Below are 24,825 nucleotides of genomic sequence, written 5' to 3'. Positions count from 1 at the left end.
AACCCTAGTGGTCGGCGGCTGCTCGACGGAGGAAGACTCCACGAAGGAACCTCCCCCTCTAGTCTTCTCGGCGCCGACGCTCTGATATGGAACCTCTCCGTATCATTTGGTGCTTTCATCAGTTCTCATACTCTCTTAATCCATTTCAATGGCATTAAACAACTCTGCGGCCAGTCGAGCGGAGACGGTTGGAGTCTCGATTCCACAGCCTACGCAACCGATTGCCAGCCAACCGCTGTTATCGGCGATTCTGTTACAACTGGACACCTCACATCGGTGGTGAACAAGATGAGATCGCAACTGGATGTGGGCTATCAAATCCTTGCGTCGCGACCACAACCAGCCTCTCTATTCCACGGCCAGCCGCCTGATAAGTCGTATTCTAGGCCTTGGTTACGGGTCAGTATGATGTGCTTAATTGATTATATTTGCAAAACAGTTGTTTAAAGTGTGCAGGTTAGGCATTCTAGCCAGTAGGGAAGTTTCGGAATGTTCAGGTGAAGGAGGCGCCAGCATGATCTCATACTGATCAGTATTCGTGCTAAAACGGCTTGAGATGGAGAAGACGGATAGCTGGGACAGATTACCCACAATTAAGGGCAAAGAAGTCAAATTGCAACGAGGATTTACCCTAAAATCAAGGGTAGCCTCCCTATAAAAGGAAGCCAAATTGGAGAGAGAGGACATTCGGATTCAGAGACATTCACTCATTCACCACCATCTTTAGGTAGAAAGTTCTCTCGGTAGTTTCAGTCTTTCAGCCGTGTCCCGCTTCTTGCCTCGCCGTAGCCATGATCACTTGACGTTCAGATGTTCCCAGAATTCCAGTCATCGTTCATTCCAGCCAGCAAGATCGTAGTTTAGAGTCTTATCGCCCGGAGTGGCAAAACACTTTTACATTGCTTTCGTAGTTTTAAATTTCTCGCTTTCCTTACGTTGGATCTTGTTTGCCTTTGGATATTTTCTGCTTTTGAAGTACTTTGTTGAAGATCCGAACGTGTTTATGCTATGAAGTTGATTTCCGTTTCGTTTATTGTGGTGTTTCTTTATTCCCTTGCCTAGTTAGCTTAGATCTAAAGTTCTCGGTGTTTAAAGTGCTGAATCTCTCAATTCCGTTTACGTAACTAATTTCTTTAGGATAGATAAACAAGTACTGTTTGATCGGAAAGTAGATAGTTGCATGCAAAGCTTAGTTTTAATTTCTGAATCGTTCTTTCATGTTGACCAGTATGCAGAAGTCCAGTTTCAGTGTTTGATTTCAGATTGATTTCTTAGTTTTGGATCTGTGTTTGTGAGTTGTTAATCTGAGTTTTCCGTGTTGGATCTGGAATTGTTATCTGAATTTTGGAAGTGTTTGTTGAAGAAGATGATGTCTATTTCAATTGGAGGGGACCACTTACTTTTTGAGATGCTTTTGCTTTTGTCCTTCACTTTTATTTAAGCCCTGTCAGCCTAGTCATCAAACTTCCACTACACTCTGAATATTCTGTTTAGCCCAAAATAGAAACACGTACCTTCCAAATATTTTCTGTTACAAAATTGTCTCCCCATTCCACGTACACAGTTACATTCCAAATGTTTTCCTTACCGTCTGACCAGTAGAACACCTCCTTTAAGTTCCAGCCTAGGTAGAAACTCAACCCGAGCGTGGTAGCTAACCAAATCTTCCGATTGTCACCGCGGTAGTTTAAGAACGCACCATCTCTGTGGGATTCGACCCTTACCACCACTATACTGATCAGTAGAAGTGGGTTGAGGAATCTTTGAAACCAAGGTCTAGGTTAGTTAGGATCTCTATCCTGATCAGTAGGATATATCCTTGCTTGAACGACACCTACGCACCCAAGGTCCTTTCAAATGGCGCCGTTGCCGGGGATGGATAGCGTTATTTGCAATTACTGTGAGTGATACTTCGGTGTATATATTGTGCATAACCTTTCTTTTTTTTCTTTTCTTTTCAGTTTATGAGAAGCAGTTCGGCTCCTGACCAGTGGAGGCCGAAGATACTTCAGCGAGGATCGATACTCGTAACCACTCGATCCGGGTTGTCGACGGCTTTATCTGACTTAGGTTCGAGTAGCGACGAAGAGCAATACAACATAGAAGGACCAATACCAGAGGAGATACCACTGTTGGAAGGCATTCCAATTCAGATGGCCGCCAACGGAGATGAGGATCCAGAGATCGGTACCCTTAACGCACATACCGAGGGAGAACCATCGCAAGCCATAGTCGTCACTCCAGGGCAAACCGCCTGCGATGTGAAGCCTCATGTGATCGCGATTCTGCCTACATTCTGTGGGAAGAGCTATGAAGGGCCGTATGAGTTTCTGCATGAGTTTTGTAAAATTTGTAGGGCGCAGAGGAGACCAGCAGGAGCGAATGAGGATGATTATAGGTTGAAGGCCTTGCCATTTGTGCTCAAGGGGGAAGCCAACACCTGGTTCATGCGCCTGCCCCCCAACTCCATTGAGACTTGGGCCGATTTCAAGTCAGCATTCCTTGGCGAGTTTTTCCCGTCATCAAAGACAAGCGCGCTGAAAAGGGAAATAACTAATGTGAAGCAAGGGTATGATGAACCCTTGAGCGATTATTGGGCAAGATACATGGGTCTTTTGGAATCATGTCCCAACCATCGCATGGCGGACATTGAAGTGCATCATACTTTCTACGAAGGTATGAACGCGGTAACCAAGGATCTAGCAAATTCATCGTCAGGAGGAAGCTTCACACAATTACGGGTCAGCGAAGCGAAGAGAGTCCTAAGGAAGCTACTGAATGCAAAAAAAGAGTATGACCATTCAAGGGAAGGATACAACCGAGAGCGGGCTGCTGTTGTCTCGTCTACTGATCAGGAAAATAAACTGGAGCAGAAAATTGACTTGAAGGTGGATGAGCTGAAGAAGTCACTTCTGAGTGCGATCGAGAAAAGCACCCCACCATCTCCCCCAGCTGGGAATTACAAAGGTGCAGAACAGGGAAATCCAGGACCGAACTATGAACAGCCTAGTGACTACGTGAATATGGAACAGGTCAATGCTGCGGGGTACTTCAATTCCAGTGGGCATTGGATTCAGGGTAGACAACGGGATGCACCATGGAGAGATCATCCAAACTTTCGATGGGGAGACGGGGGCCAAAATCAGAACCAAGGACAGAACCAGTATAACCCCAATCCAAACCAAAACCCTAACCGTGGACTAGTAAACCCAGACTACCAGCCCAACTGGTCAGGAAGAAACCAACAAACCCAAAATCAAAGCCCACAAAGCCAAAACCCGAATCCTGTTTATGTACCACCCCACCAGAGAAACTTCCACAGTTTCCAAAATCAGCCAAACATGCACCCCAACACCATCAGAACCAAAATCAGTTTCAAGCCCAGCACCAGAATCAATATCCTCAAGATCAGTACGTCCCTCCTGCCCAGTATAACCAATACCCACCTAATCAAGGCCAGCAAAACTTCCAGAACTATCAACACCAAGGGCCGAATCATTTCCAAAATCCGAACAGGCCAAAGAGGTCCGTTGAGGACATGATGGGTGAAATGCTAGCGTCACAACAGAGCATCAAAGGAGACTTGCAATCCCATTACGAGGTCGTCCAGGGGATGCAAAATGCCCAGAAAGAACATAAGGCGAACATGGATATGATGAATAGGCAGTTAGCCCAACTGGCCAGTTCGGTGGGGGATTTGAAGGGAAATGAGGGTAAACTCCCATCTACAGTCCAAATGCCCGACAAGGCAAATGTGAGTAAGGTTATGTTGCGGTCCGGAACTACTTATGACGCGCCTCAACCCAAACGACCTAGTGGAGGATCTAACGGAACGAAGATAGGAGGCGATACCGTTTCAGCGGAAGAACTAGGGAGGCCTATGCCTCAGATGCAGGATCCATTCTTCTTGGATGCTACACCAATTGTAGGAGATGAACCCGAAACCCTACTGACCAGGAAGGAACCTCATCGAGAGAAAGAGCCCAGAATGGAAGCCCAGACTCAGGAACTACCCCGGAAAGACTCCAAGAAGGTTGCTAAGGGACAAGTAGATGAGAAAAAAGGGGAGAAACCATTCCCATTCCGATTTGTTACAAAGAGGAAGAAAGAGAACCCGGTTGACTATTTGTCGATTTTTGGGAAGTTGGATGTCACCATACCATTTCTCCAAGCCGTGAAACTACCCCCTCTTGGGAAATTCATAAAGGACTTCATAGCCGGGAGAGCCCAGAAAGATGGCAAGATTATGGTGGAAGGGATAGCGTCAGCAATAGTGCAAGAGACGTTACCACCCAAGAGAGCCGACCCAGGTATGTTTACCTTACCAATAACTGTTGGAGATGTGAAGGTCGAACATGCAATGTGTGATTTGGGGGCGTCTATAAATGTCCTGCCATTGTCTATCTATAACCGGTTGAAGGGAGTGAGGCTGTCAAGTACTAGAGTATTGATCCAACTGGCTGATAGGTCGTGCATAAGTCCGGAGGGAGTTTTAGAGGATGTATTAGTTAGAGTGCATGATTTTACATACCCTGCTGATTTTTATGTGATCAAAATGAGTGAGCATGAAGCGAGGGAGTCTAGTGGAGTCTTGTTAGGAAGACCATTTTTGAGAACGGCCAAGACGATCGTGGATATGGCTGAGGGGACTATTTGCATTGATTTTCATGGGGAGAAGTTTACCTTTGATATAAATGATGCCATGAAGAAACCTATTGATTCTGAAAATCTATGCTATGTTGATGTGATTGACCCTTTAGTCCAAGATTTTCTTGAGACCGAACTATTGCAGGAGAGACTCCAGGCTTTAGATGTTTATGAACAGGCTGACGTAGAAGCTGCTGCATGGTGTGATCTGATCAGTAGCCAGGGGTTGACCGATGAAGAAATTGAAGGAGCAATCAAGGATTTTTGTCAAAAGTCGGAGTTCATAGGAGCCGCAGGGGCTCAGCTACCAGTCAGTATAGAAGAACCATCAGAAGGAGATTTAGAAAAAGGGGAAGAATCCGAGAAAAACCTCCTAACCGAAGACACACTTCCACCCCAAGTTGAGCTGAAGAAGTTACCCTCGAATTTGAAGTATGCCTTCCTCGGAGGTGAGGACTCCTATCCAGTGATCATCAGCAGCAGCCTTACGAAGGAACAAGAAGCTAGGCTACTGACCGTGCTGAGCAAGAACAAGAAGGCGATTGGATGGAGTCTTACAGATTTAGTTGGAATTAGCCCCGACGTCTGCATGCACCATATTAGGCTGGAAGAGGGAGCAAAGGCACATCGAGATGCCCAAAGGAAAGTAAACCCTAACATGCGAGAGGAAATATTGAAGGAAATCTTGAAGTTGTTGTCGCTAGGGATTATCTATTCAGTGCCAGACAGTGAGTGGGTCAGCCCGATCCACATGGTTCCAAAGAAGTCGGGAATCCAAGTCGTCCAAAATGAGAGAAATGAGCTGATTCCAACGAGGCTAGTCACGGGTTGGCGAATGTGCATCGATTACCGCAAGCTGAACAATGCAACAAGGAAGGATCACTTCCCTCTGCCTTTTATCGACCAGATGTTGGAGCGACTCGCTGGGAAGAAGTACTTTTGCTTCTTGGATGGGTACAGCGGATATTTTCAAATCTACGTGGATCCTGAAGACCAGGACAAGACCACCTTCACTTGCCCATTCGGAACTTATGCATACCGGCGCATGCCTTTCGGCCTATGCAACGCTCCAGGTACGTTTCAACGTTGCATGATGAGCATATTTTCTGATTTGATTGAGGATTGCATAGAGATATTCATGGATGACTTTACGGTCTACGGAGACTCGTTCGATTCTTGCCTTCATCATTTGGATATAGTACTTGAGAGATGTCAAGCGAAGGGTTTGGTTTTGAACTTTGAGAAGTGCCATTTTATGGTCACCGAAGGGATTGTTCTGGGACACGTGGTCTCGGAAAGGGGAATCCAGGTGGATCGAGCAAAGGTGGACGTTATATCTAAATTACCGTTCCCTACTGATCAGAAGGGGATTAGGGGTTTTCTGGGGCATGCCGGATTTTATCGACGATTTATTAAGGATTTCTCCAAAATCGCCCAACCCCTTACCAGGCTACTTCAAAATGACGTGGAGTTCGTTTTTGATGAGCAATGCAAGGCTGCTTTCAATCTTCTCAAGGAAAAGCTGATATCCGCACCTATCATACGAGCTCCTGACTGGGACCATCCTTTCGAAGTAATGTGCGACGCCAGCGACTTTGCGGTAGGGGCCGTGCTGGGTCAGAAGATCGATGGGAAGAGGTACGTAATTTTTTATGTGTCCAAGACTTTGAATCAAGCCCATCGGAATTACGATACCACTGAAAAGGAGATGCTGGCAGTGGTGTATTCTTTCGAGAAGTTCCGGCCATATGTGTTGGGATCCAAGGTCATAGTATATACTGACCATGCAGCCATTAAGTATCTGATTGCCAAGAAGGAATCCAAACCACGCTTGATCCGATGGGTACTCTTGTTACAAGAATTTGATTGGGAGGTGGAAGATAAGAGAGGAGTCGAGAACAAGGTGGCAGACCATTTGAGCAGAATAATGCAAGATGGAAACAGTGACGAAGTGCATGATAAGTTTCCAGAGGAACATTTATGTGAGGTGATTTTTGCGCCCAAGAAAATTGATTGGGAAGAAGTGTACAAACTTACTGGTCAGAATGATACAGCAAAAGGAAAGGAGAAGGTAGGGCAGGAGCCATGGTATGCGGACCTGGCCAACTACCTAGTAACTGGAGAACTTCCAGAAGCACCAAGTGTTACCAAGGCACAAAGAATGAAGATCAAGAGTGAAGCAAAATACTACTTTTGGGACGACCCTTACCTATGGAGGGTAGGATCCGATCAAGTGATAAGAAGGTGCATTCCTGACTGGGAGCAGCGGGATGTTCTAACCCACTGCCATTCGTTAGCATGCGGAGGACATTTCGGATCCAAGAAGACGGCAAGGAAGATTATGGATAGCGGCTTTTATTGGCCAACACTAAACAAAGATGCGTACGAGTTCTGCAGAAGTTGCGAGCGTTGCCAACTGACCGGTGGAATATCTGCCCGGGACGAGATGCCGCAGGTACCCATAATAGTTTGCGAGCTATTCGACATATGGGGAATGGATTTCATGGGGCCTTTTCCTTCGTCCTATGGCAATCTGTATATCCTAGTCGCGGTAGATTACGTCTCCAAATGGGTAGAAGCCAAGGCCACAAGTACGTGTGAAGCAAAGGAGGTGGCCAAGTTCTTAAAGAGTCATATTTTCAGCCGGTTCGGAGTTCCAAGGGCGATCATATCAGATCAAGGTACACACTTCTGTAATCGCACAATTGAAGCCTTAATGAAGAAATACGGTGTGCACCATAGACTTTCCAGCCCGTACCATCCGCAAGCCAATGGTCAAGCGGAGATCTCTAACCGTGAGATAAAGAAGATTTTGGAGAAGACTGTGAACACTTCGAGGAAAGACTGGAGTGTGAGGTTAGAGGATGCTCTCTGGGCGTATCGAACAGCCTACAAAACCCCCATAGGCATGTCCCCTTACCGGATCGTTTTTGGGAAGATGTGCCATTTACCGGTTGGGATCGAGCATCGAGCATACTGGGCAGTACAGAAAGTGAATATGGATGCTACAGCCTGCGAAGAGGAAAGGAAGCTGCAGCTGCAGGAGCTTGAGGAACTTAGATTGGAGTCATTCGACTCAACCATGTGGTACAAGGAGCGAACCAAACTGTGGCATGATCGAAATCTGAGAACTAAGGAGCTCCACGTTTGCCAGAAAGTACTACTCTTCCAGTCAAGATTGAAGCTTATGCCAGGGAAACTCAAGTCCAAATGGACAGGACCTTACATCATAACTGTACTCAGATCCAATGGAGCAGTAGAAATTTCAGGGAGTTTTCCTAACTCGGAACCTTTCATAGTAAATGGACATAGGTTGAAAATATTCAGGGAGAATAGCGAAGTGGGTGTAGTGGATGAAATTCCACTGCAAACACTTACATCGGTTTCATACTGATTAGTAAGATAGGAATTTGGAATTCCACATGGCTAGTTCCATTTTGATAATTTTCTGCGTATACTGGCCAAGTAGGATTCCAAATTACCCAAGAAAGGTGTAAATATTGTAAATACGTAATTAGTCTTTGCATGTCAGATAATTTCTAAGAAAATCCAAAAATATTTTCGGGCCTTAAATTTAATTTGGAGTACACATTGACCAAGAGACTACCTATTTGGTGCTATTTCAATTCTAATTTAAGAGCCCATTTGAATTATTTCCCTTTTTAGGCAAGTAATGGTAGGTTTCGAGAAAAGACGAAATTTTGAATTAAGACTTATGTAGCTTTTGCAGGGTGGCAGCGGCTGGAGTGGCGTGGAGCAGAGAGAGTAGACGCGATAGCCAATCAGGAGCCAGCATTCCTAACCGCCTTCCGTCCAAGCGTCGCGACCGGCAACTCCCTATAGCCGGTTGTAACCACTTGCAACTGCTATCTCTCGCCTAAATTAAACGACCGTCCCAAACTTTATCCCTCACAAACCCTCATTTTCAAATTCCCTTTTTCAAGAGATATTATCCCATACTCTCTCAAGGAAGCGTAAATCACAAACCCTCATTTTCTTCCATTTTCTCCCAGATATCAAGACCAAATTCCACTCTTTACAAGCCCTAATTTTCAGCCATGGGGAAGAAAGCATTTGCTACCAAAATCAAACCGGCCTCAAAGAAAGCCAGTGAGGAAGGAAACCTTGAAATACCACCACCACTAAACCCACAACGTCCCGCGCCAACACAACAAGCCCCGCCGATGGTCTCTCTGGATGCAATGGCGGAGTTTCTCCGATTGCAGGATCCGAGTAGGAATTGGGCAGCGGAGTTAGAGTATTTTAACCAAGGTAGAGGGCAAGGGAGCGGAGCCGGAGCAACTCATGCGGCAACCATGCCAGTGACCACTACGCAACCCTTGACCCCTATTTCATCTACATTGCCGATTCCGTCGATGATTCCCCAAGAAAGCAACCCCCCAACTGAAGCCGAAATGACAGAGACGGAAGGAATTTTTCTGATGACCCAGGAAGCCGAACTTGAGGATCTCGAGGCCATTGCGGCTTATTATGCCTCTGATGAAGAAGAAAGAGCGGAAAGGCTGAGAAGGGAGCAACAAGACCAGGAAGGGGGAGAAGGAATTGAGGAGACGTCATTAGTGGAAGCGGTTCGCCAAGAAGTAATTAGGGAGGAGATCGACCTGAATAAGTCGGCCCAAAAGCGCGGCCTCATGACGAAAACGGAGTTTGAATCAATAATGGAAGAGGTGAATCGCAGGGAAGATACTGCTCTAATGGCTGAGGGTCTAGACCTCGCATCGAGGGCAGTAGGAGAGGATGAACAAGCTTTTACAGAACCCATACCGAATGATAAGGCATCCCAGTCAGTAGGGGAAGAGGAGAGGGAAGAACAGAGTGAAGAGACAGGGCCAGAGCCAGTTGATACCCAAGTGGAAGCAGGGGATGATCGAATGCAAGTAGATGAGGAGAGACCAACCGTAGACACTCAAGTACCGGAAGCTGTGGCGCCTCCCGTTTTAAAACCCCACCAAGTGAAGCGGCAATTGGTTCTGAAGACGCGGGTATCTCAGCGATGCCTGGGCAAAAGAGCAGCCAGCAAGGCCAAGACAAACACGGCTGAGAACCCAGTAGAGATCGAGAGCGAGGAAGAACAAGCCACTCCAACGAAGGCAGGGGGTGAACCTGCACAGCCTACTGCTCAGGAGGAAGAAGCACAATATCAGCGAGCCAGAAAGAGGAAAGGGAAGGCTCCAATCCAGAAGAAAGCCGTAACAAAGAGGTCCAGGGCAGCAAACACAGGAATTGTGATTACCGAAGCTTCTCAGAGGATCCCATCGAGCCGGTAAGAGCAGAGTGATAGTGAGTATGAGATTAGTGAGGAGTCTGAATCCGATAGCGATACGACCATGGAAGATGAGGAGTACAAGGAGCAGCAACTCCCTAACGATCATCGGGAACTATTGCATCCACCTGCAGAACCACTCCGATATAAGCGTTGGACGGTGGAGCTCACAGATGACGTGGTGGAGGGGATGCAATTTTTTGACTCCATGGAGCTCCAATCCATCTATCGCACCAAGAACGCAAAAGGCAAGAAGGTTAAGTGTGGAAAGGTAATTCATCTCCCCTCGTTAGATGAATTGAAGGTTCGGGAATCGTTTCTCGCCCTTTTCCACGAATTGGGTTTTGAATGGCTGTTAAGGAATGAGAATTTGAATGTTCCGGTCGATTTGGCCAAAGAATTTTTCGCGACCTTTCGATTCAAGGTCACAACGGATTTGGATGTAGAGTGCATCAGTTTCAGAGTATTTGGAGGAGAGATTAGGATGAATTTGATTGAATGGACTGTTCGGCTAGGGATATGCAGTTTGGAGGAGGCCATAGGGCCCGAGTGGAGAGATAGGGAGCGGGGGATTCCCCGCAAAGATGTGGACTTTGAGCCTCAGGTAGCTTGGGAAGAGCTTACTCACCCCGGGGCAGGACAGTTTCAGTCCACTATCTCCCGATCTATCCATCTCAACGATCCTAATCTACGCCTGGTTCAACTCTTCTTGGGTTACAACCTTTTAGGACAGTCGAATTCGGCAGTCCGGACATCGATGACGGAATTGTATCTTATGTGGTGTGCCAAGAGAGGCAAGAAGTTGGATTTAGGGTTCTGGACTGCATACACATGTCACCTCATCGCTACCCACCCAGCACGGAATATTTCCCTCTGCCATATATTGGGAATCTTTGTGAGAAACAACGTCACCGTTTTAGAGGACGAAGACTTAACCCCCTTGACGATGGTGGACGCCCCAGGATTGTTTGATACCCCCCTATTCGTCCGGACGAATGCGGTATACATGAGGCAAGGCGTGCCACACTTCTACGCGATGGGAGAGGAAGCTACACCCACTGCTCGGTTGGCAGCAGCTCATGAAGCACCGGCACACGACCAGAGACAAGAGGGGATGGAAAAAGCTGTGGAGAAGATAGCGGAGGGAAGCAGACAGATAAGGGCAGAAATGATCGGATTGGCATCGGACCAGGAACAGCGTCAAGCCAGAATGGAGAAGGAAATGGATGAAGTTAGAGAGGAGAATAAGCAATTGAAAGCAGAGATGGTCAAGCTAGCGGCAGTAGTGGAGCGGGTGTTGAAGGAATCTGCGGGGCAGAGGATACTGACCCAGAGGCAAGCGTCTATGGAAGTGATCGTGACTAAGTTAGGAGAGGAGAACCGCAAGATACAGACGGAGATGAATAGGATGTTGTCCGTGATCGACAATATCCTAGAGGAGGTGAGCCACCAGAGGGCGGCTGAAGCTATGAGAGTAAGGGGCAGTGTAGCCCAGGATACCGGACCAAGCGGCCATGCTGGCCAGGATGTTGAACCACAAGTCCCAGAGACCGTAGTGAAGGAGCAAGAGGAAGAGAAAGCCGAGGTGCCGGCAACTGCCGAGGAGCCGGCAAAGGATGATGAGAACCACGCTGGAATGGAGACAGACCAACCGGAGGACCAACCGATGGAACGACCTGCACCACCTGCCCCACGAAGGAGCAGGAGACTCCGATAGACCCCCCCTTACTGACCAAGTTAGTTTTTCTTTTTAAGTTTCAGTTTTTCTTTTAACTTTTCGTATTGTTGTTATGAGTTGGTTTTTGTTTAGGTAGTATAATTTGTGTTTGTGCGCAAACCCCACTTCATAACACTTAGCCTATTCCATGGTCTAAGTGTGAGAAGTTAAGGGTTTGTTTCTTTGGAGCTTGTTTTCTTTGTTTGTGTTTGTTTTGTTTTCTATGTCGCTTGCATGTTAGCTCACACTTAGCCCATTGCATGGTCTAAGTGTGAGGAGTTTGTATATATGTGTTTGTGGTTATGTTTTGTTGATCTCTGTATAGGTGATAAAACCTCTCTCACTTAGCCTATTCCATAGTCTAAGTGTGAGAAGTTTTTGTTTTAGTTTTGCTGTTTGTTGTTTGTGTGCCATCGTACTGGCCATTACCTTTTCCACTTCACAGCCTTATCTGAGGGCAGACACTTGTGAAGTGAGAGGGGGGACGCAATGGCCAGTAGGATGTATGTATATATGTGTAGTCTTTGTGTTTGTGCTTTTGTTTTGTTTTGTTAGGTCTAGTTTTATGTTGTGTGTGATTGGGCTTAAAACTCAACCGTCTTGAGCTGAAGGTGAGGGGAATTGAGGGAGATAGGACATGCTGGAAAACCTAAACCATCCCCGTTAGTACCTCCTAGTCAGGATAGATGAGGTGAGTATGAGAGAAAAGCCCATACTTAGAGCCAAACACGAAAGCCCTCTAAAACTGTGAGTTATAAGCCTTAAAGTGGAACCACTTTCCACATATATTGGAAAAAAAAGAGGCTGCCACAATTCGCCTAGGGTGAAGTGATCACGGGTAGCAAATACTGAAGGCAGTAGGAACCCCCCCCCCCGTAAAAAAAAAAAAAAAAACCCGCCTTTAGGACCCTTTCTTCTTAACCTTTTATATACCCAGATAAACACCCCAGCCGACTGGGACTGTGTAAGGCATGAAACAAATGGAGCTTACTGGCCAGGAAGAAGTGCGGAAAAGCAGAAACCAGCTGGGTGAAAAAGTTAGAAGAAAATCGACCAGGGAGTCATTCCCAGTCCAAAAAAGAGAAGAAGGAATAAGGGTGGCGAAGCCACGAAGAAAAAAAAAAGAGGGAACCGAGAAAATGAAGAAAATGGTCAGAAAGATTTGACCACAAAAAGAGATGAATGAAGGAATAAGGGTGGCGAAGCCACAAGATGCTACTGACCAGTGGAGACCAAAGCCAGAAGCGCCAACTAAAGAAAGCAACTGATCAGAAGCCTAATATACACAGCCCCCCCCCCGCATAAATAAAAATAGAAATTTTAAACCTTAGAGCCTTAGGAACATCCACCGAAAACATTACAAGCCAACAACCCCGTTACAAGCCTATAAGTCCTTCAGTAGCCGCTCGTGGAATCTAAGTCCGAAGCAATTGTGGTGAGCATAATGAGAGAATGCAGTCCTAACATTCCTGGTGAGGTATGAGCGACTGAGCGAACCTAGTGTTGGGCCGAGAGTGTGGGCGATCTTGACAAACAGATATACTGACTGGAAGAGAAAAGGGCGGTGGCAGAAGTTCAAGGCTGTCTAAGGCCGGATTGCACCTGATCCAGAGGGGAGGGATGGTTGAAAATATAGCCCGATCTATGTGTTTTCAGTCTTTTATGTGTTTATGTTTCTCTGTATTTGCTTGTGTTTTTCTTTGCGTCATGGTTTAGAGTCTAAGTTAGGTAGAGTCGGTCAGGGGAGTAACCAGGCTAGAATTCGACTTATTCTTTTCTTTGTTTGTTCTTCACGCTTGAGGACAAGCCAGTGGTAAGTGTGAACAGTTTGATAAGTCGTATTCTAGGCCTTGGTTACGGGTCAGTATGATGTGCTTAATTGATTATATTTGCAAAACAGTTGTTTAAAGTGTGCAGGTTAGGCATTCTAGCCAGTAGGGAAGTTTCGGAATGTTCAGGTGAAGGAGGCGCCAGCATGATCTCATACTGATCAGTATTCGTGCTAAAACGGCTTGAGATGGAGAAGACGGATAGCTGGGACGGATTACCCACAATTAAGGGCAAAGAAGTCAAATTGCAACGAGGATTTACCCTAAAATCAAGGGTAGCCTCCCTATAAAAGGAAGCCAAATTGGAGAGAGAGGACATTCGGATTCACACATTCACTCATTCACCACCATCTTTAGGTAGAAAGTTTTCTCGGTAGTTTCAGTCTTTCAGCCGTGTCCCGCTTCTTGCCTCGCCGTAGCCATGATCACTTGACGTTCAGATGTTCCCAGAATTCCAGTCATCGTTCATTACAGCCAGCAAGATCGTAGTTTAGAGTCTCATCGCCCGGAGTGGCAAAACACTTTTACATTGCTTTCGTAGTTTTAAATTTCTCGCTTTCCTTACGTTGGATCTTGTTTGCCTTTGGATATTTTCTGCTTTTGAAGTACTTTGTTGAAGATCCGAACGTGTTTATGCTATGAAGTTGATTTCCGTTTCGTTTATTGTGGTGTTTCTTTATTCCCTTGCCTAGTTAGCTTAGATCTAAAGTTCTCGGTGTTTAAAGTGCTGAATCTCTCAATTCCGTTTACGTAACTAATTTCTTTAGGATAGATAAACAAGTACTGTTTGATCGGAAAGTAGATCGTTGCATGCAAAGCTTAGTTTTAATTTCTGAATCGTTCTTTCATGTTGACCAGTATGCAGAAGTCCAGTTTCAGTGTTTGATTTCAGATTGATTTCTTAGTTTTGGATCTGTGTTTGTGAGTTGTTAATCTGAGTTTTCCGTGTTGGATCTGGAATTGTTATCTGAATTTTGGAAGTGTTTGTTGAAGAAGATGATGTCTATTTCAATTGGAGGGGACCACTTACTTTTTGAGATGCTTTTGCTTTTGTCCTTCACTTTTAGTTAAGCCCTGTCAGCCTAGTCATCAAACTTCCACTACACTCTGAATATTCTGTTTAGCCCAAAATAGAAACACGTACCTTCCAAATATTTTCTGTTACAAAATTGTCTCCCCATTCCACGTACACAGTTACATTCCAAATGTTTTCCTTACCGTCTGACCAGTAGAACACCTCCTTTAAGTTCCAGCCTAGGTAGAAACTCAACCCGAGCGTGGTAGCTAACCAAATCTTCCGATTGTCACCGCGGTAGTTTAAGAACGCACCATCTCTGTGGGATTCGACCCTTACCACCACTATACTGATCAGTAGAAGTGGGTTGAGGAATCTTTGAAACCAAGGTCTAGGTTAGTTAGGATCTCTATCCTGATCAGTAGGATATATCCTTGCTTGAACGACACCTACGCACCCAAGGTCCTTTCACCGCCAAAGCAGAGTTCGGGCCCGTTTCCGGTGTTCTCTTTAACCCCGACTCCTTCAGTGGGACCGTTCCTCTCTGCCTCGTCGTGCCCACCACTAACGGCGCCGTTCTCCTTCGCAACACACTCCACGTTGCCGCAAACCCTAGGGCCTTTTACATCTGCTACAGGCCCATTCTCACTGCCACTGTTGAGTTTCTCGAACACCACGGGGGTATCGACCACAGTTTCTCGGCATCACGTCGATCCAGGCTTTGTCCGAGCACCGGATCGCACGCCGCTGCGCCGCCCACATATGGTGAATCCCTTGTCTTGTTGGGGTCCGCCCAGCGCGCGCCCGCAATTTGGGCAGGCAAATTCGGATTCGCGCTCCCACACGAGGGTAAAAATGGATCCCCCTCGATTTGAAGGAATGGAGGTGAATAATTGGATCCGTGGGGTTCAATTCTACTCCGATCATATGGGAACACCAGAGGCGCAACACCTCCACTACGTTATAATGCTCCTCGAGCCCGTGGTAGCCGATTGGATTTGGAATTATTGTGCTAGCCACGAATACGTCACATGGTACGAATTCTTGGATGACGTCCGCCGCCGCTTCGACCCTCAATGCTACACGAGTCATGTAGGCCTACTAAAAAAACTCATCCAAACAGGTACGGTTTATGATTACCAATTGGCCTTTGAAAAATTGCAAAAAATGCTGTCGGGGTACCTGATCATGTTCTTTTGGATTTGTATGTGGCGGGACTTAAACAACCGTTGCAGGACGAGGTGCTGCTACATCAGCCGGCCACACTGGCGGGAGCCTTCACCATAGCAGCTCAGCTAGCAGCCTGTTGGCCGGACCTCAACCCCGCTCCACAGGTTGCGCAACACCGTCCTTGGCACCAGCGTGACTCGCGGCCTTCTGGATTGGCGCCACCAGTGTCGACCGGCTGTAACAGGTCGCCCAGGGCAGACTGTGCCCAGTTCGGAGGGCACTAAGACGTCTACCATTTGGCTTTCGGCGGCCGAAAAGGCGGAACTCTCATGCCAGGGCCTTTGTTACTATTGTCCAGAGTAGTGGGCGGTTGGGCATGTTTGCAAGCATCGATTCCTCACCTATATGGGAGTCGAGGATAATGAGGATGAGCCGATTGAGGACAATACTGAGGGATTTTCTGATGAAATTATTGCAGCGGACCTTTCACACCTTCACTCGATGGACGGAACGAGGAGATCGAAGTCTCTCACCTTGGCGGGCACGATCGGCACTGAGGCGGTGCAGGTGCTAGTCGACACGGGCAGCTCGCATGATTTTCTACACCCGCGAGTGGCCGAGAAGCTCCAATTTCCGCTTACGGCGGTGAAGCCACTTCGGGTGTGTGTTGGGAACGGGGAATCATTATTGTGTTCACACATCTCTAAGGCAACCGAGTTGATCATGCAGGGCACATCGTTCCTCATCGACCACCACATTTTGCCGATACATGGCCCGGAGGTGGTATTGGGTATGGAATGGCTCGAATCATTGGGGCGTGTGACTACTGACTTTGTCAAGAAGTCGATGGAATTTACTAGGGGCGACGAGGTGGTGATTCTCACGAGCGCGCCCCAGGGCCCGCGTCAGATTTCCTTCCGGTCCTTAATGTCTTTTATTTCCCGGGCGTCATAGTTTGAGATGTACGAGGTGGTGTAGCTACCTCCACCGGCTGAATCCGCCGCCCGGAGGTGATGCGGATTTCCCTCGGGATTTGCCCCCAAAGATCTGCATTGTGCTGCAGGAGCATGCAGCTGTTTTTAGTGTCTCGGTTAGTCTTCCGCCGGCTCGCCAGTTTGACCATCGCATCCACCTTCTGCTGAATACCAAGCCAGTGAACGTTCGGTCGTACCGTTACCCATATTTTCAAAAAAATGAAATTGAGAAGCAGTCATAGTTCCTTCTCGTCGCAAGTTCTCTTGGTGCGAAAGAAGGATGGTACCTTCCGTTTCTGCATCGACTATCTGATGTGTAATTTTAGGTCTTTTTAAATCAGAATAGATATGTAGTCAAGTTCACAAAATTATCCCTAATATTACCACTTCACCGCAAGAGTACAACTTCGTGTGTAGTAATTTAAGGTGTCGATCCACAGGGAAGGTAAGTTCGGCTAACTCCAAATAAATAAAAATAACAATAAAGATGAAGGTTTTTGTTTGAAGTTTGTTTTCCGAAAATAATGAAAAATAAAGTTGAATTCAAATTAACACAAATGTGACAATTGTTACTCCAAACACTTGTAAACAAGAAACGGATTAATCCTATGCATTCAATTCTATCTCATACGTTCGGGACAATTTAAAATTATTCTTCCTGCAAGCACTAAACATGCTAAGCATCAACTAGTCAAAGAATAGCTAAACACTTACTCTTTAAACCAAATTCAATAATCCTAAGAATCCTACGGAAGCGTGAGATTCAAAGTACAATTGCAATTAAGGTCAAAATCCATTATCAAGTTGCCATCTAAACAATTCCAATTGATAATTCATTACCACCACAATCCATCCCAATTCAAGCTAAAGAGTCATTAAATCAAGACTATAGAATTATCACTAAAGATGCACCTAAAGTAATAAATTCATTCAATTAAATAAGTAGTAATAACGAACATGAGATAAAAACGAGCATAGAATAAATCACGAAATTAACTTGTCTAACAACATGTTTGGAGTAACACAAGATTCTTAGCCTAACATAATTAAACCAAGACCAATGATAAATGGAGATAAAACCCTAGAAACCATGGAGTAAATTTGGAATAGATGATGGCTGTAATTTTCTCCTTTCTCTTCTCTCTTAATTTTCTCACGCTCCAATTCCTCCCAAAGCTTCTGCCGTTTTTCTCCTTTCTCTAAAGTGGCGTCTGCCCTTTTTTTCTCTCCAAAAGTCCCTCTCCAAAAAGTGGCGTCTCCCTTTTTATATGTTGATTTCCTTCTGTAGTTGCTAGGCCCACGTGTGTAGTTGCTGACCCAAAATAAATAAATCTCCAATTAGACTTTATGCAACACGTATATCTCCAATTTGTATGTATATATATCAACTAATAAATAATAATTAAACTTTAATAATTAATTGATATATGATTTAGTATAAAAATTAGGAGAAATATTGGAGTAAAATTAACATTATTTGATTTACATCAAATACCCCCAAACTTAAGTTTTGCTTGTCCTCGAGCAAGATAAGCAATCAAGCACAAAGGTTTTCAAATCATGACGAGACTCATGATATCCTCAAATTCACATCATAAAAACTCTCACAAGTCAAGAGATTACCTAAGCTAACTCCACATTCTCCTTTGAACATGACTTAGAATGAAAGTATGAACACAAACCAACTCCCTAAGATCTAGTTATCCAACAAGCAATCCAAGTCCAATCAATGACTCTAGTGTCTCAAACCATCGTTGCTAAATCATCAAAAGAAGTTCATTCGGCTATTCTCTATTTTAAATCTATTTGGTCTTTTCACAAAACTCAAAGCAGAACTCATCAACAAAATGTGAATACCTTTGCACAAATCAAAAGGTCTTTATTTATGGTTGTAATGGGGCTTTTGGTTAAGGTGGGATATCAAATTTGGTTAGTAGCTCATTCCACCAAAATCAAGAATACTAGCACATCCTATAGGACAACATCTCCCAAAGCTCCATAATAATTATACATGAAATTTCCACAGCTTTCCACCCCCAAACTTAAGATTTTTCAACATAACAAATCAAGCTACTATTTTTTTCTTTCTTTCGAGCACTAATTTGAGTTTTTTTTTCTTTTTTTAGCCTTGGCTTTTTCTCTATGAACAGACTGCCTTCTTTTTTTTTCACTTAGCAACTTTGCACTTTATTTCTCAAGCATAAATTGGATATTACATATAAGCATCTAAATTTATGACCTTTTTCTTGCCACCAACAGCAACTACCCAAAGATGTGCTAGCACCTTAATTTTAGTGACAAGGACTGAAAAGAAGGGCTAACAAAAGGATATATCATGTAGGCTAGTATAGTGACTTCAAAATTTTAACAAAGAAATTAGGCTATAAGGCTCAAACTGGCTTGGGGGTTTATGTAGGGTCAGACATGTGATATTTGGGCAATGAGGCTTTTAGTCCTAATGCCTAGATCATTTTTGTGCATCGACATCAACAAAACACTACTCTTTCCTAAATTAACAAGTAAGACTCTTTGTTCTCCAGAAGCAAGTAAGTGACAACTAAGTTCATAGCACAAGTTAACAGGAAAAGCTAAGTCCACTTAGTGACTCCCAACAAGTATGAGCAAGTAACAATCCATAGGAAATCATACTAACATGCACACAAAGCAGAATTTCAACCCTCTCCCCCAAACTTAAATTCTACATTGTCCCCAAGGTAGAAGACAAATATAAGGTAAGTATAAAGATACTCCTCTGTCATTGTGGAGCTCATGGGTGGGTGGGTTGGGCGACTCTTTTTTTCCAACAGCAGAGATACGACCTCCATCTTCACTCCTACACAAAAAAAAATAAAAAAAATGCTCAATTTAAAATAAATATTGAGGGAAAGAATTGAGCAAACAAAACCCCCAATATATGAAAGCAAAAACAAAAGAACAATAAAAGACTTGGGTTGCCTCCCAATCAGCGCCTTTTTTATAGTCATTGGCTCGACCTTCTTCATCCTCGGTCTACACTTTCGGACTCTCTAGTGTGACCACCTCTCTTGCTTCCTTACCACTTTCACCACCAACATAGGCCTTCAATCGTTGCCCATTAACCTTCCACAAATTGTCATTTTTCGGGTTTTGAATGTCAACAGCACCATAGGGGTAAACCTTGTGCACCACATATGGACCCCACCATCTTGACTTGAGTTTTCCTGGGAAGAGCTTTAGCCTAGAGTTGTACAAAAGAACCAGCTGTCCTTCATGAAATTGACGAGGCTTAATAGCTGCATCATGTATCTTCTTGGCACGTTCCTTGTAGAGATCAACACTCTCATAAGCTTGTAGCCTAAACTCATTAATCTCATTCATATCGAACATTCTCTTCTCGGCTGCAGCCTCATAGTCTAAGTTGAGCTTTTGCAAAGCCCAATAAGCTTTATGCTTAAATTCAACCAGCAAGTGACAGGCTTTTCCAAAATCCATCTTGTATGGCGAAGTTCCAATTGGAGTCTTGTAAGCCGTTCGATATGTCCACAATGCATCATCTAACTTTTCTGCCCAATCTTTGCGAGACGGCTTAACTACTTTCTCCAACACCCTCTTGATCTCACGATTCGAAACTTCCACTTGGCCACTAGTTTGGGGATGGTACGGGGTAGCAACTTTATGCTGAACACCGTATTTGCTAAGGAGGTTTGAAAAAAGCTTATTGCAAAAATGTGTTCCTCCGTCACTGATGATAGCTCGTGGTGTCCCGAAGTGGTTAAAGATATGTTTCTTGATGAACTTCAAGACAACTTTGGCATCATTGGTTGCTGAGGAAACTGCCTCTACCCACTTAGATAGATAATCAACAGCTACAAGAATGTACTGTTGCCCATTAGACTTGGGAAATGGTCCCATAAAGTCTATTCCCCACACATCAAAGAGTTCTACCTCGTGGATGTTGTTCATTGGCATTTCATTCCTCCACGAGATATTGCCTGTTCTTTGGAAACTATCACATCTCTCAACATAGGCCTTTGCATCCTTGAAGATCGATGGCCAAAAGAATCCGGATTGGAGCACTTTAAATGCAGTGCGACGAGCTCCAAAGTGGCCGCCATACGCAGAATCATGGCAAGCGGGCAAAATCTGATTGTGTTCATGCTCTCCCACACATCTCCGAATTACTCAATCGCCGCCAATACGAAAGAGGAAAGGATCTTCCCATACATACATGCGGGTGTCACTCAAAAACTTTTTCTTTTGGTTTGAAGAGAGCCCTTCTGGTGTGATACCCGTGACAAGGTAATTTGCCAAGCTAGCAAACCACGGCATGTATGTTTCCCAAGTTGTCACTTGCAACACTTGCTCGTCAGGAAATTTCTCACTGATGACTTTTTCTTTTTCCTCTTGCGTCTCTTGCAATCCTCCCAATCTTGAAAGATGGTCGGCTACCACATTTTCAGATCCTTTCTTGTCTTTAATCTCAACATCAAACTCTTGCAATAGTAAGATCCATCTCACCAAACGAGGTTTGGCGTCCCTCTTGTTCATCAAATACTTAATAGCCGAATGATCTGTGAAGACCACCACCCTAGTGCCTAATAAGTAAGCACAGAACTTCTCAAAAGCAAATATTACTGCTAGCATTTCCTTCTCCGTCACTGTGTAATTCAACTGCGCATCATTGAGTACTTTGCTGGCGTAGTATATAGCATGAAGGATCTTATCCTTTCTCTGGCCTAACACGGCCCCCACTGCATAATCAGAAGCGTCACACATAAACTCAAATGGCTACGACCAGTCTGGTGCGATTATTATAGGTGCTTCGACCAGCTTCTTTTTCAACAATTCAAATGCCTTAAGGCATGCATCATCACAGACGAACTTGGCATCCTTCTCAAGTAAGTTGCACAATGGCTTTGCAATCTTTGAAAAGTCTTTAATAAACCTTCTGTAGAATCCCGCATGGCCTAGGAAACTACGGATGCCTTTCACGTTCGTTGGGGGTGGCAACTTTGATATCACATCTATCTTGGCCTTATCCATTTCCAACCCCAACTCTGACACTTTGTGTCCTAACACTATGCCCTCTCTAACCATGAATTGACATTTCGCCCAATTGAGAACGAGATTGGATTCTTCGCATCTTTGCAGAACTCGTCTCAAATTGTCTAAACATTGGTTGAAGGATGACCCAAAGACGGAGAAGTAGTCCATGAATATTTCCATGATATCTTCATTCATGTCACTGAATATTGCCATCATACACCGCTGAAATGTTTCTGGTGCATTGCATAGGCCAAATGGCATACGACGGTAAGCATAACTACCAATTGGGCAAGTGAATGTCGTCTTTTCTTGATCATCCGGGGCAATCGTGATCTGATTGTACCCTGAGTATCCATCCAAAAACAATAATGGGAATATCCCGCAATTCTGTCAAGCAATTGGTCCATGAATGGCAAAGGGAAGTGATCTTTTCTTGTTTCCTTATTCAATCTCCTATAATCCATGCACACTCTCCATGAATTAACCAATCTTGTTGCCATGACTTCATTCTTCTCATTAACTGTGACGGTTATTCCCCCTTTCTTTGGTACACATTGCACCGGGCCTACCCACTCACTGTCGGATATTGGGTAAATCATCCCAAAATCCAATAGCTTTTTAACTTCTTTCTCAACCACTTCTTGCATGAGTGGGTTCAGCCTCCTTTGCCTATCTCTAACTGGTTTAGCCCCTTCTTCTAGCATTATTTTGTGCATGCATATTGTTGGGCTTAATGTCGGCTATAGACCATCCTAGAGCTCGTTTATGCTTTTTCAATAGTTCTATCAATTTTTCCTCTTCATCAACACTAAGTTCTGCTGAAACTACAACAGGTAAGGTCTCATCTTTCTCCAAGAATGCGTACTTGACATTGTTTGGGAGTGGTTTCAACTCAAGCTTGGGAGGTACTTCAATTGATGGTCTCAAATCTGCAACACATGTGTCAATCAGAACTTGTTTCTCTGAGCTCGTTGATCGACTTGTTCTCCATCCATGTCATCGATACTCATCTTGAATGTGGAGCCAAAGTCTCTTTCTAGACTTCCCTTTTCAAATGCACTTCCTTCAATTCTAGCAGAATAGCACGACTTATCAAAGATGCATTTGTCTAAGTCATCAACTCGAAAACATGCCTTTGCATTAGTAGGATGTTTCATCGCCTTCTCAACATTGATAGTCAGTTGCTCACCATTAACTCTGAATGTAACAGTGTTATCCTTTGCTCCAAGCAATACATCTCCCGTTGCTAGAAATGGTCTACCAAATAAAATTAGCACTTCTTTATCTTCTGGCATGTCGAGCACAATAAAATCAATGGGAATGATGAACTTATCGATTTTAACCAAGAAATCCTCGACAATTCCAGTGGGCTTCACTATGGAGTGATCAGCCAATTGTAGAGCGATGTCGATAGGCTCCATTCTTTCCTCCAAACCAATGGCACGGGCAGTTTTCAATGCCATCAGTGAGATCCCTGAACCTTGGTCCAATAAACACTTTGTGAAAATCGTGTTACCAATTTCACATGGTATGATGCAACCTCCTGGATCTCTTCTCTTCATCGGCATGATTCCAGATATCAGCTGTGAGCAATTTGTGCTCAATGCCACAATCCCCTCATCCTGAAGTTCCTCCTTGTTCGCCATCATATCTTTGAAGAACTTGGAGAATCTGGGTTGGTGAAAAGATCCACCAATGAGATGTCTACATTCACCTTTCTAATCACATTCATCATCCACTCAAAACTCTTTTCTTGCCGCACTCACTTCTTTCTCGTGAATGGATATGGAGGCGGTGGAATGTCGTTAGGAATACTGGACTTGCTCTTCTTAGGTTCTGCCTCATTGACCTTTTTGTCTTTCTCTCCTGCTGTAAGTCTTCCGTTTAACTTAGATTCATTGCCTTGTTCCTTGCTGCCGGATGTAGTCTGTTCTTGACCATGTTGGGCATCCTGCACCAACGCGGGACTTCCCTTACATGCCTCGTCCGCCCCTGCGTGCGAGGAATGCAAGCCTGACATCTCGTCCGCCCCTGTGTGCGAGATGCCGGAAGTACCTTGGTCGTCCATTAAAGGCATTGAATCCAAATTTCTTCAGCTTCTCAGGGTGACTGCTTTGCAATGTTCATTTCCCTTGGAGTTGGGCACAGTATCACTTGGAATGGTGCCGAGAGTTCTTGTATGAGAAGCTGTAGCAAGCTGCCCTATTTGTGTTTCCAAATTCCTCATAGAAGCCTCGAGCTGTCCAAACTTCTCAATTGTTTTCTCTTTGAAGAACTCATTTTCTTTTTGACTCTTTGACATGAAAGAGAATATTTGTCCCATCTGATCTTCTAGTGAAGGTTTTTTTTTCAAAACCAGGGGGTTGGGAGTTATTTCGCCATTGGTTCCCACCATTGTTACTTGACCCAACTTGGTTCCAATTCCCTTGTTGTTGAGGCTTCTAGTTCTGATGATTGTTATTGAATTGATCCCCTTGGTTAAAACCTTGGTGGTTATTGCCTATGTAATTCACATCTTCAACTGTTTCTTGGGATTGGATCATTTGACATTGATCTGTGTGATGCCCACCTTGACACAGCCCACATTTAACCATTGCAACAATTTGAGGTTGTGGGTTCAGCTGCATGGAAGATACTGCTTTAACCACCAATGTCATTTGGGTGCTAATATTAGCTAGTTGGCCTCAACTGCTGTCATTCTTTCAGATTCTACTGAAGCTCCAAAGGTATTTCCTTTCTTCTCAACCACTCACCTTTGATTGTACCAGTTTCTTTGATTATCTGCTAGTTTTTGAAACAAGGTCTTCACTTCCTCATGTGTCTTATTATCAAGATCTCCACCGGTACTTGCATTTATAAGTCACATGCTTTCATTGCTTAAGCCTTGGTAAAATTTGACAAGATCACGGCCAGGAGCAAGACCATGGCTGTGACACTTTCTCAACACCTCAGTAAACCTTTTCCATGCTTCAGCAAAAGATTCATCATCTTGCTGCTGAAAAGATGTGATGGCATCCATCAATCTCTCGATCTTCATTGGTGAGTTATATTCCAGGAGAAACTTGGATTTCAGATCTTCAAAGGTCGCCACATTGTACCCCGGAAGTGAGTCCTACCACTCTCGTGCTTTGTCTCTCAACGAAAAAGGAAAAAGAGCTCTCTTG

At 44.6% G+C, this 24,825-nt stretch overlaps 1 protein-coding gene and 1 pseudogene across 1 annotated transcript; both read right to left on the bottom strand.

The window, feature by feature from the left end:
• Window positions 1–19,645: 19,645 nt before the first annotated feature.
• On the bottom strand, window positions 19,646–22,365 carry LOC121766948 (annotated as a pseudogene).
• A 243-nt stretch (window positions 22,366–22,608) lies between these two features.
• On the bottom strand, window positions 22,609–23,307 carry LOC121766947. The gene has a single exon (XM_042163174.1). The coding sequence runs from the start codon at window positions 23,305–23,307 to the stop codon at window positions 22,609–22,611; it is 699 nt and encodes a 232-aa protein (XP_042019108.1).
• Window positions 23,308–24,825: the final 1,518 nt, after the last annotated feature.

The sequence above is a fragment of the Salvia splendens genome, chromosome 15 (genome assembly GCF_004379255.2).
Source record: "Salvia splendens isolate huo1 chromosome 15, SspV2, whole genome shotgun sequence".
Lineage (NCBI taxonomy): Eukaryota > Viridiplantae > Streptophyta > Magnoliopsida > Lamiales > Lamiaceae > Salvia > Salvia splendens.
This window is presented reverse-complemented; position numbering and strand designations above follow the sequence as displayed.

Bases quoted from the DNA above. Each gene is read 5' to 3' on its own strand.
- LOC121766947 (XM_042163174.1), bottom strand. From the start codon at position 23,307: ATGGCGAACAAGGAGGAACTTCAGGATGAGGGGATTGTGGCATTGAGC.